The 12,649-nt window shown below is 37.4% G+C and overlaps 2 protein-coding genes across 12 annotated transcripts in view; one reads left to right on the top strand and one right to left on the bottom strand.

Annotated features, from left to right (window-relative positions):
• MED12L (mediator complex subunit 12L) overlaps positions 1 to 12,649 on the top strand; it is a 355,610-nt gene that overhangs the window by 254,006 nt on the left and 88,955 nt on the right. The gene's annotated exons all lie outside the window — the stretch shown is intronic.
• Positions 5,285 to 12,649, bottom strand: part of P2RY12 (purinergic receptor P2Y12) — a 49,109-nt gene continuing 41,744 nt past the window's right edge. For all 4 annotated transcript variants that reach the window (XM_008266331.4, XM_008266332.4, XM_070072660.1 and 1 more), the window contains 2 exons: positions 8,912 to 9,079; positions 5,285 to 7,242 (listed from right to left, as the gene is read on the bottom strand). In XM_008266331.4, coding sequence (XP_008264553.1) covers positions 6,200 to 7,228 — 1,029 coding nt within the window. In that variant the 5' untranslated portion in view covers positions 7,229 to 7,242; positions 8,912 to 9,079 and the 3' untranslated portion in view covers positions 5,285 to 6,199. The remainder of the gene's footprint in view (positions 7,243 to 8,911; positions 9,080 to 12,649) is intronic.

The following is a 12,649-nucleotide window of genomic DNA, read 5'->3' as shown; positions in this document are numbered from 1 at the left end:
CAAAAAAAAAAAAAAAAAAAAAAAAAAAAAAAAAAAAAAAAGAGAGAATATAATGAGTTAGTTTTTCACCAAGTATTCTAAAATCATGTCTGTCCTATGTAAGTTTCTTGCGAAATGAGTTAAAACTGGAATACCATCAATGTCTCAGAATATGTCATCCAGGACAGAAGAGAAGACTCAAAAAAGAGACAGTGAAGGTCCCAGAAACTAGAAACCTGCCGGATGCAACTAACTTAAAGATTTAAAATCCTATTGGGCTCTAAGGAAATATAATGAAAATCAATTCAGTCACGCTAACTATATATTCTACGTGATCATAATATTTAAAAATTACAAAAACCCTCAGATATTGGTCCCATTTAGATCTGAGAATATTGAAATGCAGAAGTTAAGCAGTTTTCCCTTAGTCATGGAACCCACGACCAGTGCAGACCCACTGTCCACGTTTGGACCTTGGTTCATCCTGCCTCGCAGAAGCTGCAGAGCAGGTGAAGATGTGTTTGTTTAACAGATCTTGGGAGTTCCTGACAGATGCATGAGAAGGATAATCCACCACGAAGTAAAATGGGCTTGTGGAACTTTGCGCCACAAGATGGGGTTTGAGTTTGCAAGCATAAGTTAATTTAAAGTAGTGTGATCAGGAAGGAATCCAAAAAAAAAAAAAAAAAAAAAAAAAAAACATAATGCGAGGTCATAGGAATTAGCCTACCAGAGGGGAATCAACTACTGTTTCCATTTCTAGTCTTTGCAGTTGTTCACTTGAACCAAAGTGAAGTTCAGGGATTCCTACTAAGGAATAAACACTAGCTCAGAAGGTGAGGGAAGTGCTTGCTTTCACAGTGACAGCCCCTGATCGGTGACAACTGACTGAACACCAAAAAGGGAACCTCCTGAAGTGAAATGGACACTATGAGAAATGGTGACTTGATCAGCATAGCCCTGACTGCTAATGGACAACTTAATACATTATCCCTCATAGTATTTTTTTTTTGTCTGTTCTACTTAATATGACTGGTTTAATTCTGTAATTATCACACAGTTATTCTTAAGTGTTGAAAATTAACTGAAATGTGATCCCTGTTAAACATAAGAGTGGGAATAAGAGAGGGAAGAGATGTATAATTTGGGGCATGCTCGGGCTGACTTGCCCCAATTGGTAGAGTTGGAAACATACCAGGGGATTCCAATTCAATCCCATCAAGGTGGCATGTGCCAATGCCATCTCACTATTCCAAGTGATCAATTTCAGTTCACAATTGATCATAATGAAAGGACTAAGAGTCAAAGGGAGCACATAAACAAGTCTAGTATCTGCTAACACTAACCGATAGAATAAATAAAGGGGAGAGTGATCCAACATGGGAAGTGAGATACTCAGCAGACTCATAGAATGGCAGATGTCCTAAATAGCACTCTGGCCTCAGAATCAGCCCTAAAGGCACTCGGATCTGGCTGAAAAGCCCATGAGAGTATTTCAGGCATGGAAAGCCAAGACACTCTGGCAAAAAGATCTCTGTGAGTGAGATCCCAGTGGAAAGAACAGGTCTTCAAAGAGGGAGGTGCCTTTCTCTGAAGGGAGGAGAGAACCTCCACTTTGACTATGACCGGGTCTAAACAAGATAAGAGTCGGAGAACTCAAGGGGCTTCCATAGCCTTGGAAACTCATGACTGGTGCATAGGGAGATTACTGATGCCATAAACAGGAGTGTCAATTTGTAAAGTCAACAACAGGAGTCACTGTGCACTTACTCCTCATGTAGGATCTCTGTCCTTAATGTGCTGTACACTGAGGCTTAATGCTATAACGAGTACTCAAACAGTATATTTCACTTTGTGTTTCTATGGGGGTGCAAACGATTGAAATCTTTACTTAATGTACACTAAACTGATCTTCTGTAAAAAAAAAAAAATTATCAATTCCCAACTTGACTCTCACTGGGATTAAACATGACAATAGGTCTGATCTGATTTCATCATCATTTAAAAAAAAATCATCTATTATTTTTCACTTTATGTTTCTGTGTGGGAGCAAACTGTTGAAATCCTTACTTAAGGTATACTAAGCTGATCTTCTGTATATTAAGATAATCGAAAATGAATCTTGATGTGAATGGAAGGGGAGAGGGAGTGGGAAAGGGGAGGGTTGTGGGTGGGAGGGACGGTATGGGGGGGGAAACCATTGTAACCCATGAGTCGTACTTTGGGAATTTATATTCATTAAATAAAAGATAAAAAAAAATGAGATTAAAAAAAAAAAGAGAGACTTTGACTTCCCATCAAAGAATACCATGGCTCTTTATTTCATTACGTGAAATTGCTTTAAAAATTCCATGTTGGAGTAAGCTAAAGTCACCAAGCATTATGTAATTTAACAATAAAACTAGCAATCTGTTTATGTAAAGAAATAAATATTAGAAAATCTCCATATGTAACTAGAAATAGGCAATAGGTTTACAATATTATCTTAAACACTTAATATATAGTTTCAAATTATTTACTGTAAAAGGAAAACATGTTTGTAGAAATTCAAATAGAAATGTGTGTATAGTAGAAAGTGAACGTTAATCTCCCTTACATATGAGTACATATCAATTTATATGTGTGCATATATAACTACATTTTATTTACATGTTGAATCTTTGTTTCATTCCATGTTAGTATGTGAAGATTGACCGAGCAGAAAAAGAAATACATATGTATTTATCATTCATAAGTGCAATAAAAATACATAAACTTATCATAATTTAGTTTACCTGTTACCTCTGGGCATTTTTTTTTTCCTAATTTTTCCCTGTTAGAAACAATGTTTTATAGAGCATACATGTTAGCGTATTTTAGAGCATTTATTCCAACATACTTGTTTGGAGTGTCCTATAAATTAAAAGTTGTACATCAAAATGTTAAGTGATATTTTCAGATATGATTCCAGGTTTGTAACAATTTATAGTCTTTTTTTTTTTTTTTTTTTTTTTTTTTTTTGACAGGCAGAGTGGACAGTGAGAGAGAGAGAGAGAGGGAAAGGTCTTCCTTTTTGCCGCTGGTTCACCCTCCAATGGCCTCCATGGCTGGTGCGCCACGCTGATCCGAAGGCAGGAGCCAGGTGCTTCTCCTGGTCTCCCATGGGGTGCAGGGCCCAAGTACTTGGGCCATCCTCCACTGCCTTCCCGGGCCACAGCAGAGAGCTGGCCTGGAAGGGGGGCAACCGGGACAGAATCCAGTGCCCCAACCGGGACTAGAACCCGGTGTGCCGGCGCCGCTAGGTGGAGGATTAGCCTATTGAGCCGCGGTGCCAGCCACAATTTATAGGCTTTTACAGAGTGGGATTCTCCAATGCTGTTATTAAAAATTTTGTAGATCAGTTAAAAACAAATAGGTGAAAAAAGCTAGGCTTATAAATTTACTTGCTTGTTCATGAGGGTATTCATCTTTTCGGAGTTTTATTGACAATTTCTATTTCCCCTAAATATTGTCTTATGCCCCCTCATTTAACAAACACTAGGTTGTTTCTCAGTCCCTACTGAGTCGTAAGGTGTACAAGTTGTTCAGATTTTCAGTTCGCACTAGCAGCGTTCTAATTCCACCACGGCTGCTGCCAACAGCATTGATCACAGTGTTTTCATTGCAAAGCTACTTCAACACCCGGGTGCATAAAAAGAGGCTTCTTTTTCTGTGAAGAGTTTTCTTCCGCTTTTAAAGGACTCTTCCTCAAGTGGGCAATCTCCTGCTACAGAGTCAGAAATAATCTTGCAGGCTGTACCGTTACAACAACTCAGCCTTGTTGTGGTCACATGAGAGGAGCCATAGATAAAACATGAATGGACGTGGTTGTGTTGTAGTAAACTATGATTTGTCGACACTGAGATTTGAATTAAATACAAATTTCATGTGACCCAAGATTGGATTTCTTGTTTGATTCCCCCCCCCCCCCCCAAGTCATTTAAAGATATAAAACATTTTTAGATCATAGCCTATACAACCGGTGAGGGGCTGGGAATTGGCCTGTGGGCTATAGTTTGCCAATGCCTACTTTAGACTTTATCTTTGAGAAACTACCAAAGAAAATCATAACTAGCATCCTTAGGTTTTATAAGCTATGGCACCTCTATTTTATTGTCTCATATTCTGAGCTTTTCACTTCTGTGACAGTCTACACCTTGTCTGCACTTTTATAAAAATTAAAAAGTTACTGTGAAATCTGGAGTTGATTAATACATATTAATATACCTAAAGCCATAGATAGTTACTTGTTCATGTATAATGAGCACTCCAGGTATTGATATCTTAGACTGTCTTGAGTGGTTTCAGTTTGATATTTGATGTAGGAGTATATGGTGCCTAATGTCTATGAATAAAGAAGTCCCAAGAAAGTATGGTTTAGTTTAGTGTGAAATGTTCAATTTAGGTATATACCTATAAATCATAGGTAATAGCAAACACTTGGCAGTTTTCTTTACAAAACTACAGTAATACCACACACCTTACAATTGCCCAGCATCTGGTCTCCGTGTCCCCATGAGGTGGTCATTTTTATTCCATACACCACCCCTGAGTTGGAAGCATTTAGCAGTGGATCTGTACTTCATTTTTTAATATGCAAAATAAGTTTAAACCAATCTAGTTGATTTCTAGATTCTCATCCAGGTCCAAGATCCTGGTATTCTCACAGAACATCCAAATTTATGCAGAAAAAACTGCTGTTTGTCCCAGCAATATATAGAATATGTGTCTTTGTGATGCAAGGCTCTGTATGCCTCTCCACTGACATCCAGTGGCTCTTTTATAAGCTGTGTTAGAGAAGGAAGTACAGCTGTTTGAGAAATAATACCTTTTGGGGGAGTTAAAGGAGTTTGGATTTGTACTGAAATTTAATTCAACAGAAATGATGATGAGTTTGGATAAATCTATTATTAAGTTCACTGTGACCCGCTGTCTTTTGGCACTGCATTTAGTGTTATTGTCTATGCATCCTTGGGTTTGAGAATCACCTCTGAGGATCATAAACAGAGGTAAATGATGTGTACTTCCACATCTAGATGTTATATATTTTGCTTATGTTAAAAATACTGAATGTGGCTTGCATGAATTCTGAGTGCCATGTCTGATCTGCATGTGAGCTACTTGAGGGGAGATGGCATCTTCAGAAGAGGTTTGACAGAGTAGCAAGTAGTAAAACAGTATTGGCAGACATCTTTTCTTAAAAGGGTTTGATGTTTGGTACAGTTGTATTGGGAGGTAAGTCCTGATGTCTAATATCTTTGAACACAGAAATCCAAACATACTATGATTTCAGGTTTAATATAACTGTTTAATGTAGTACACACAAATATAGTAGGTAATTCCAAACTGTTCAGTCACTTTGTTTTTAGTAGTTCATGCTGAGCCACCCTGTAATCAGATGGAATTTGTTGTTTCACTAAGGGGAAATGTTCATTAACTCAAGTAGCAAGTATTTTCTAGAAGCAGATTAATGAAGAAAAGCAGCAGTGATATTGCATCTGTTGAAGTTGTCAATGTATTAGTAAAACCTCTTTCTCTAGTGATAAGGAAATATTCATAATTATTTTAATATTGGGTATCATAAAAGTAATTGTTCATTTAATGACTTCATTTGGTATTTCTAGTGCTTATTAGAAAAGTATTTAAATATCTTCTTAATGAACATTTAAACATTTTTCTGATCAAATAGTATTTCAATTAGTTTGTATCTTGTAGGCTTTTGCTAAATGTTAAAAGTTAGTAGTTGTTATTCTTTGTATAATTCACTTAAATTTCTTTAAGTGTCACTTTAGATCAGGATTTGGTGAAGTCATTGGGGATTAATAAGTTTCATTTTTGGTTAGAAGATTACATAGGGTTTATCATTCTTCCTAAGTTAATTATAAAAAAAGAAATTGATCTATGATGTACTTAAAATTACATTAGGTATTTTCATATGGTTTTCTGCTTTGTCAAACCTGCAAGTCATGAATTATGTGCGATTTTGCGTGCAGCACAGCGGTAGGGTCTGGTTTGTTTTGCTGTGCAGCTATAGGTTAGGTTATTTTTCCACACTTTCTGATAGGTTTTAGTAGTGGGAAGGTCTTTTGTGACTCGCTTCAAGAGCCATTATCACTAATTCAGCTACTGCCTAGTCAGTGTTAATGGTTTCACTGAGTGCTTTCTTAGAAGGAGTCTGAACACTGACAGGTAGTTCTTTTATTTACATTGGAGTCTCTTCGCTTGGGTCACCACCATCCTGTCCCTTTTTCCTGTTTTCTTGGGATGGAGATGTTGCAGAGTTGGGATACTTCATCATGCTCATCAAGGAATTTCTGAAGGACTTGCATAGGAAAAAGTAGATAAAGGGATCCAGGCATGCGTTTAAGGAAGTTAGCCACAGAGTGCTCTCTTTCACGTAGAACAGAGCGTTCTCGGCAGTGCAGTCAAAGACATCCCGGGTTTGGCTCAGCGTGTAGGGAATTCTCGCAAAATGGAAAGGAACAAAGCAAATAAAGAATACAGCAATAATAATGAAAACTTTGACATTGACTTTTTTCCTGGGGGCCTTGCCTGCACCCCTTGTTCGTACGTATGACTTGTACAGTTCTTTGGTAATGAGTGTGTAACATACAATGACAATTAAAAAATTAATCCAGAAAATGACTTGACAGATATAATTGACTATTTCATGCCATACCAGACCAAACTCTGATTTGAGGAAAGAGCATTTCTTCACATTTGTGTTCCTTGGTCTCTTGTTGGTCAGAATCATGTTGGGCAACGAGAGTAAGAACATGAATGCCCAGATTGCGACCGAGAGTATCTTAGCCCCCAGGAGGTTGGTGGGGTTGGATGTTTTAAATGGTCGGGTGGTCTTCTGGTAGCGATCGATAGTGATCAGTCCTAGGAACGAAATGCTGATGTACATTGTGAAGTAAAATACTACTGAGGTTACTTGACACACAAAGGTTCTCAGGGGTCCCGTCCCCAGTTTGGCATCGCTGAGAATTTTGAATGGAAAAGTCAGAATCATAAGAAGATCGGAAATGACCGTGTTCTTAAGAAAAATAATGAAGTTGGATTTACTGCGGATTTGAAAGAAAATCCTCATTGCCAGGCTGTTTGTGATAAGTCCTGTGACAAAGAGCAGAGTGTAGAGCAGTGGGAAGAGAACCTGGGTGATCTTGTAATCTCTGGCACAGACACTGCTGTTCCCTGGCACGGAGGTGAGGTTGTCCGTGGCTTGCATTTCTTCTCTGCTACCTGGAGGAGGAGAGGGAGGGAGGGAGGGGATGGTTATTTCCAGTCCCAGGTAGTTGATTCTGTTGTTATTGCTATAAATTCTCTCAGACACAGTCTGCTCTGGAAATTCAAGCTTCTAGTCTTGAGTGGCAGTGAGTAGGAACGCGGAAAACGGATTCTAACCCTTTCTCGTTGGCGCATGTTGCACCTCTAGCAAAGTAAAATGGTGTAGAGCCCATTACCTGCGGATAGAAATGTTTTGCATTTCTTCTATGTGGAACGTTTGCCTCATCAACACATTTTGATGCTAGACAGAATCCACCTATGTTAATATATAAAAGCTAGAAGAGCTATTTGGGTTACACTTTGTTCTTTGCAGCTTCATTCCCTTCCATGCCTTCTAACTTTTCAGTTTCCGGAGTCACTTTTCTTACACCTTCCTTACCCCTGGGCTTCATCTCTTGTAACATCAAAGCTTCAAATGAAAAATGGCTGATAATTTCCCATTTGATTTTTAAAGTAAAAATATGGAAAAAGAGTGGTGTTCACTCTTGAAAAATTTATTAAATAAATAGAATACTGAATTAGAACTAAAAATGCAGAGGCGTTACTGGAAGACATCCATTCTTTTGCTCAGTCATCCATTCAGAATCGACCTCACAGGAACTCATTGTTTAGCTCCAAATATTTTAACCCATGCATATGCACTTTGCACAGTGCATCTGAAGTTGCCGTGTACATTTTGAGCTTGGTTCAGTATAAAATACAAGACAAAAAATGAGGAGATGGCCTTCATTATGAGAGTCCCAGTTGATATTCCTCAAATCAGCCAGAGCGTACTTTCTAGGTTGATGGAGTAGCTAATGGAAGCCAAAAGAAATCACCAAAACCATATCTGACTCCTGTTACAGATTATTACCACAACAGGAAGCTAGAAAGAAAGCTAATAATTGATTGAATATGCTATCTGGCTTAGGAGCTCTGAAATGTGAAGTGAAATTTTTAGTGTTCGTAATTCATCAATGACACAGAAATTGATTCTTCAACTATGTCTCCTAATAACTGGACACAGTAATGATGACATTACACATATAAATTTGAAAGCAAAAATTCCATGTAATATGAAAAATAAAGCTAGCACTCAGCACTCCAAAATGTTAAAAGTTCTTTTTCTTCACACCCTTTAATCACTGAAAGCAAGGCAGCTAAGAACTTTTTGTCACACAAGTATAGCTTTCATTTTCTGCACCTGTTTCACTCAATATTTTATCGATGCAAGATCACTGATTTTAACCTTCCTTGTTATTGCTGTTTGCTCTCAGTTCATTCTCTGACAGTTTTGGAAATTCTGCTTTGTCCATGCTCATTTTGCATGGACTGTAAATTTAACAAATACTCTTGTTACTGAGAATTTTAGCTCTGTATTCAAAGTTCATTTTATGCTTAAAGTAAAATGAATATATAAATTTTATTTCCATGCTTTGAATATTTAATGAAGAGCTTAATTAATGATTGTCTCTGATACCATTAGTATACTTATATTTTAGTTCTTATTTCAAACACGTACTTGCATTGATATTGCTATTTAATTGCATTCCTATTGCAATTTTAAGAAAAATCTGGAAAAATGAACTCACACATCATAGTGTAATTGCATATATTTGTCAAATACTTCTAGATAGAACATTACCTGATTTCTCTGTTGATTCTGAAGGATTTGAATGTATCCAGTAAGTGGTAGTTAACACAACCTGCAGAGAGGCATCTGGTATTTCCCATTCACTGTTTAATTTAGTTTTCAAACCATTTTATGGTTAAAATAAAAATTTGCTGGTTTCATCAAGAAGTCTTGAGTGTTCTAGAAAGAAATAGAGGGAGAAAGAGAGAGGGCTTCACAATCCGATTACCTCCAAACACTGTAGACTGGCAGCTATGGAGACACTGTTTCCATCTGTCTGCTTTTAGGACTTCTGCTTTTTTATTTCCTGGGAAATGTGGGGCAAGGATGGCTGAGAAGACGCATTTTAAAAGGTAGTTTAAAATCTTCCAGCTTTTTACTGAAACCTGCCATAGAGTTGATGATTTAAAACTTGGACTTCCTTTGGTTATTTTCCACACAAATGTTAATCCAAGTTGAGATCCAGCCTTCAAAGTGTGCTTCCTGGAGAAGGTTGCAAGCTTGCTTTCTAAAATGGTTATTTACCTGAAAACAAATTGTGCTAAGCTTTGCATGATGCATTACCTTCCAACAAATAATTAAATTAACCCCAAATGTGTGCTGGTTGGGATGGTAAGTCTCTTCCCCCTTGTTTTTCTCCTGGTTAATAATATCATTATTTTAAATCTGTGTTTGATTAACTCCTTTGTAGACCAAACAGTTTCCTCCCATTATAAATTATCAGATTACAAAATTACATTAGAAAAGAACAGTTGTATCCATAGCCGAGTTTACTAAGTATCCTGTATGCTTTTCTTGAATAGAGTTTAAACATCAGTATTTTTTTGTGTATTTCTTTTTACCTAGCTTTAAAATTAGGGGAAAATTAATAAGCCATTAAATTAAAGCATCCATGGATCACTTTTATATATGGTTCTTTAACTTTTAAACCAAAAAAGCCTAAAGAGAGGGTAGGGATAAAATTGGAGGGTAACATCTGTTGCTGTTTCACCTTTATATAAATGTTACTGTGCAGGTGCAGCCACAATATCTTGAACAATAATGTTCTTCCCTGGCAGTAGAAGTGTTTGAATAGATTCCTTTGCAACATCACATTTCAGTTCCCACTTCTGAGTGCTGAATAGGTGTATCTCTGCATGTGTTACGTATCTCCATCAGTGATTCTCAGAGTACCGAGCAGCCGCTCAGCATCACCTGAAAGCTTGTTAGAAATTCACGTTCATGGGTGCCAGCCTAGCCTAGAGCCCTCAGTCAGAAAACCTGGGACGCCCCAAAGGCCAACCCCCATCTGAATTTCGATAAGCATTCCTGTGATGGTCAGACACACTAAAAAGACCGCTGATTTAAATGGACATGAGCATTTTGTTGACATTGAGAATTTCAAATCAGTGTATGAATTTCAGTCATAATTTTCAGGAGTAATTCCCACCTGTTGGTCATTTAGAGGTGTTTGATAGTAAACTCAAGAAATGCTTGTGTTTCTATTTTTAAATTAGACTATTATAACCAAAAATTAATCAACCTTTCTCGTTTGTTGGTTTGTATATTCAAAATTCTACTTTTTAAAAGAGTCCTTAATGCTGTGGGTGTACTTTAGAAGGATAATAGCCAGCATTTGATTTCCTATGTGAGTATGAATTACTATCTCAGCTGCTCTCTGAAGGAGCAGCTCATGTTGTCCCCATTCTCTGGGTGAGGGGGAATGAGGAGCAGGGCTGTGCAGTGAATAGGAGGATGCATTCTAACGGGTGCTGTCTGCATACATGTGTAGCATACAAGTATAGCTGCTGTGTGCCTGAGGCACTTCTCCATAGCCTCCACCACTCCACAGAGGCTCAGTGTGAGGGGGCGAATGCCCTGTGTGAATGGCTGTTTCTTTCAGTAAAATAATGGTTATACCACTTGTCTTTGCACCCATTTGTGAAGTCTTAAGGATGTTTATGGTAGATATCTAGGATCTGCAATTGAAACAAGACTTAGGAAAGAAAATTGTGATTATTTTCAACAAATTTGCCATACTGAAGGGAAATTGAATCCAGATGCTTGAATCATAATACCTTACTGAGAATTTATGTTTCCAAATCAATAGGCATTTTGAAGGATGAAAAGAGGACTCTAGTTCTTGTTGCAAAATAACTTTTTCTTTCTCCCACTTTTAATTTACATCTGTACACACCTGTCTGTGAACCCTCTCTGATAATATTTTCTCTTTGGAGATTGATTGCTAGTTTCCTGCTGAAAGTGAATAAATTTTCAAGCAAAAGTATCTGAGGTTGCAAAAGTATATTATCATGAATTGAAAGTAGAGTTAAGTTGTACACTTTGACCTCATTAATAAATAGCAGCAACTCATAGAGTTTGCATTTGTGCTATTGAAACAACTGATTTGGCTGAGTTCTCTGATCAAAATGGCTTTGACAAGTCAACAGAATACTTACTTTGAAGTGAGTTAATTGCTTTATTTATCTCACCAAGTCTGAAAGTATTAGTTTCAAATGAGATCACTCTGAACCATTCCTTGAAATGGTAGGACTCTGTGGTCCTTGTGGAACTAACTTTGGGCAGGAGGGTGAGATATCATTAAGACTTTGCTTAGGCTCTTTAGTTCTAACAGTTTGTTTCTAGATGTGATCATTTTGGCATTAATGAGCGTTTGGATTGAGGACATGTGTTTTAGGAAGTGCATGCTTATGTCAGCTAGCTTGGTATTGTCCATCAGAGTATAGAAATGTAGGTTAGATACACAATAGATTCCCAAAATAACGAGTCCCCAGGCACTGGAGTATTTAGCAAAACAGAATGCTACCTCCTGTGATCCAGTTATCTGTTGCCTCTGTCTTTAGCATGTGGCTTGAAATCAGATGAACAGTATACATGTTTAATACTCCTGCGAGTTACACTGTGGACTGCAACAGAACAAAGATTTCCTGTGCAATGCAGTTAAGTATGTCTCCCATTTATTTACAGAAAAGGCACTCCAACTCAGGCATGGTCACTTATGGAAATAAGCTGTGAATGTCCTTGTTCCTTTAACAGTCTCCTTTTCCATGCACACATCCATTCTTCCAACATAGCCCAAGGCTATTACTTATTGCTGATGGAACATTTATTTGAAGCCATTTTATTCTGGATAAGATGTACTTAGCTATCAGAGAATCATGTTTAAAGGCATCTTTTAAGAGTAAAATTTTTAGCTAAATAAATTGCTTTTAAAAACTTTTGTATGAGGAGAGGTGTTATGTGCAATTAACTTCATGATATGTACTGGGTTTGCATTTGAATATTTGCATGTACAAACATTGAAGTATAAATTGCTGAATTTTAACAAGTACATCTACTTTTTGAAGAAAAGGAAGCAGCATTCAATCTAATTCTGTTTTATTTCCTTTTATGTATGTTAGTTATTTCAAAACCTTAGGATTATTGGATTAATTAAATAAGATGAAAGAAGAACACACAGTTCTGATAAGCTCATCATTGTTATCACATCTTTGTGAACATGCACCCACATTTGGGCAATGTTTGTAATCACTTGTTTTAAAGAAATGAAGATGACTTAGAGCAGACCTAGACTCAATTTGTTCCTTTCCTTTTTAAAAAAGATTTATCTAAAAGGCAGAATGATACAAAGACGGAGACTGAGAGAGGGTTGGGGAGAGCGAGAGAGATCCACCTTCCATCCTCTAGTTCACTCTTCTGCCTGCAACTGCCGGGGCCAGCCAAGCCAAAGCCAGGAGTTTCATCTGGGTC

Source organism: Oryctolagus cuniculus, chromosome 4, assembly GCF_964237555.1.
Source record: "Oryctolagus cuniculus chromosome 4, mOryCun1.1, whole genome shotgun sequence".
NCBI lineage: Eukaryota > Metazoa > Chordata > Mammalia > Lagomorpha > Leporidae > Oryctolagus > Oryctolagus cuniculus.
Note: the sequence above shows the minus strand (reverse complement) of the source record. Positions and strands in the feature narration are given on the sequence as shown.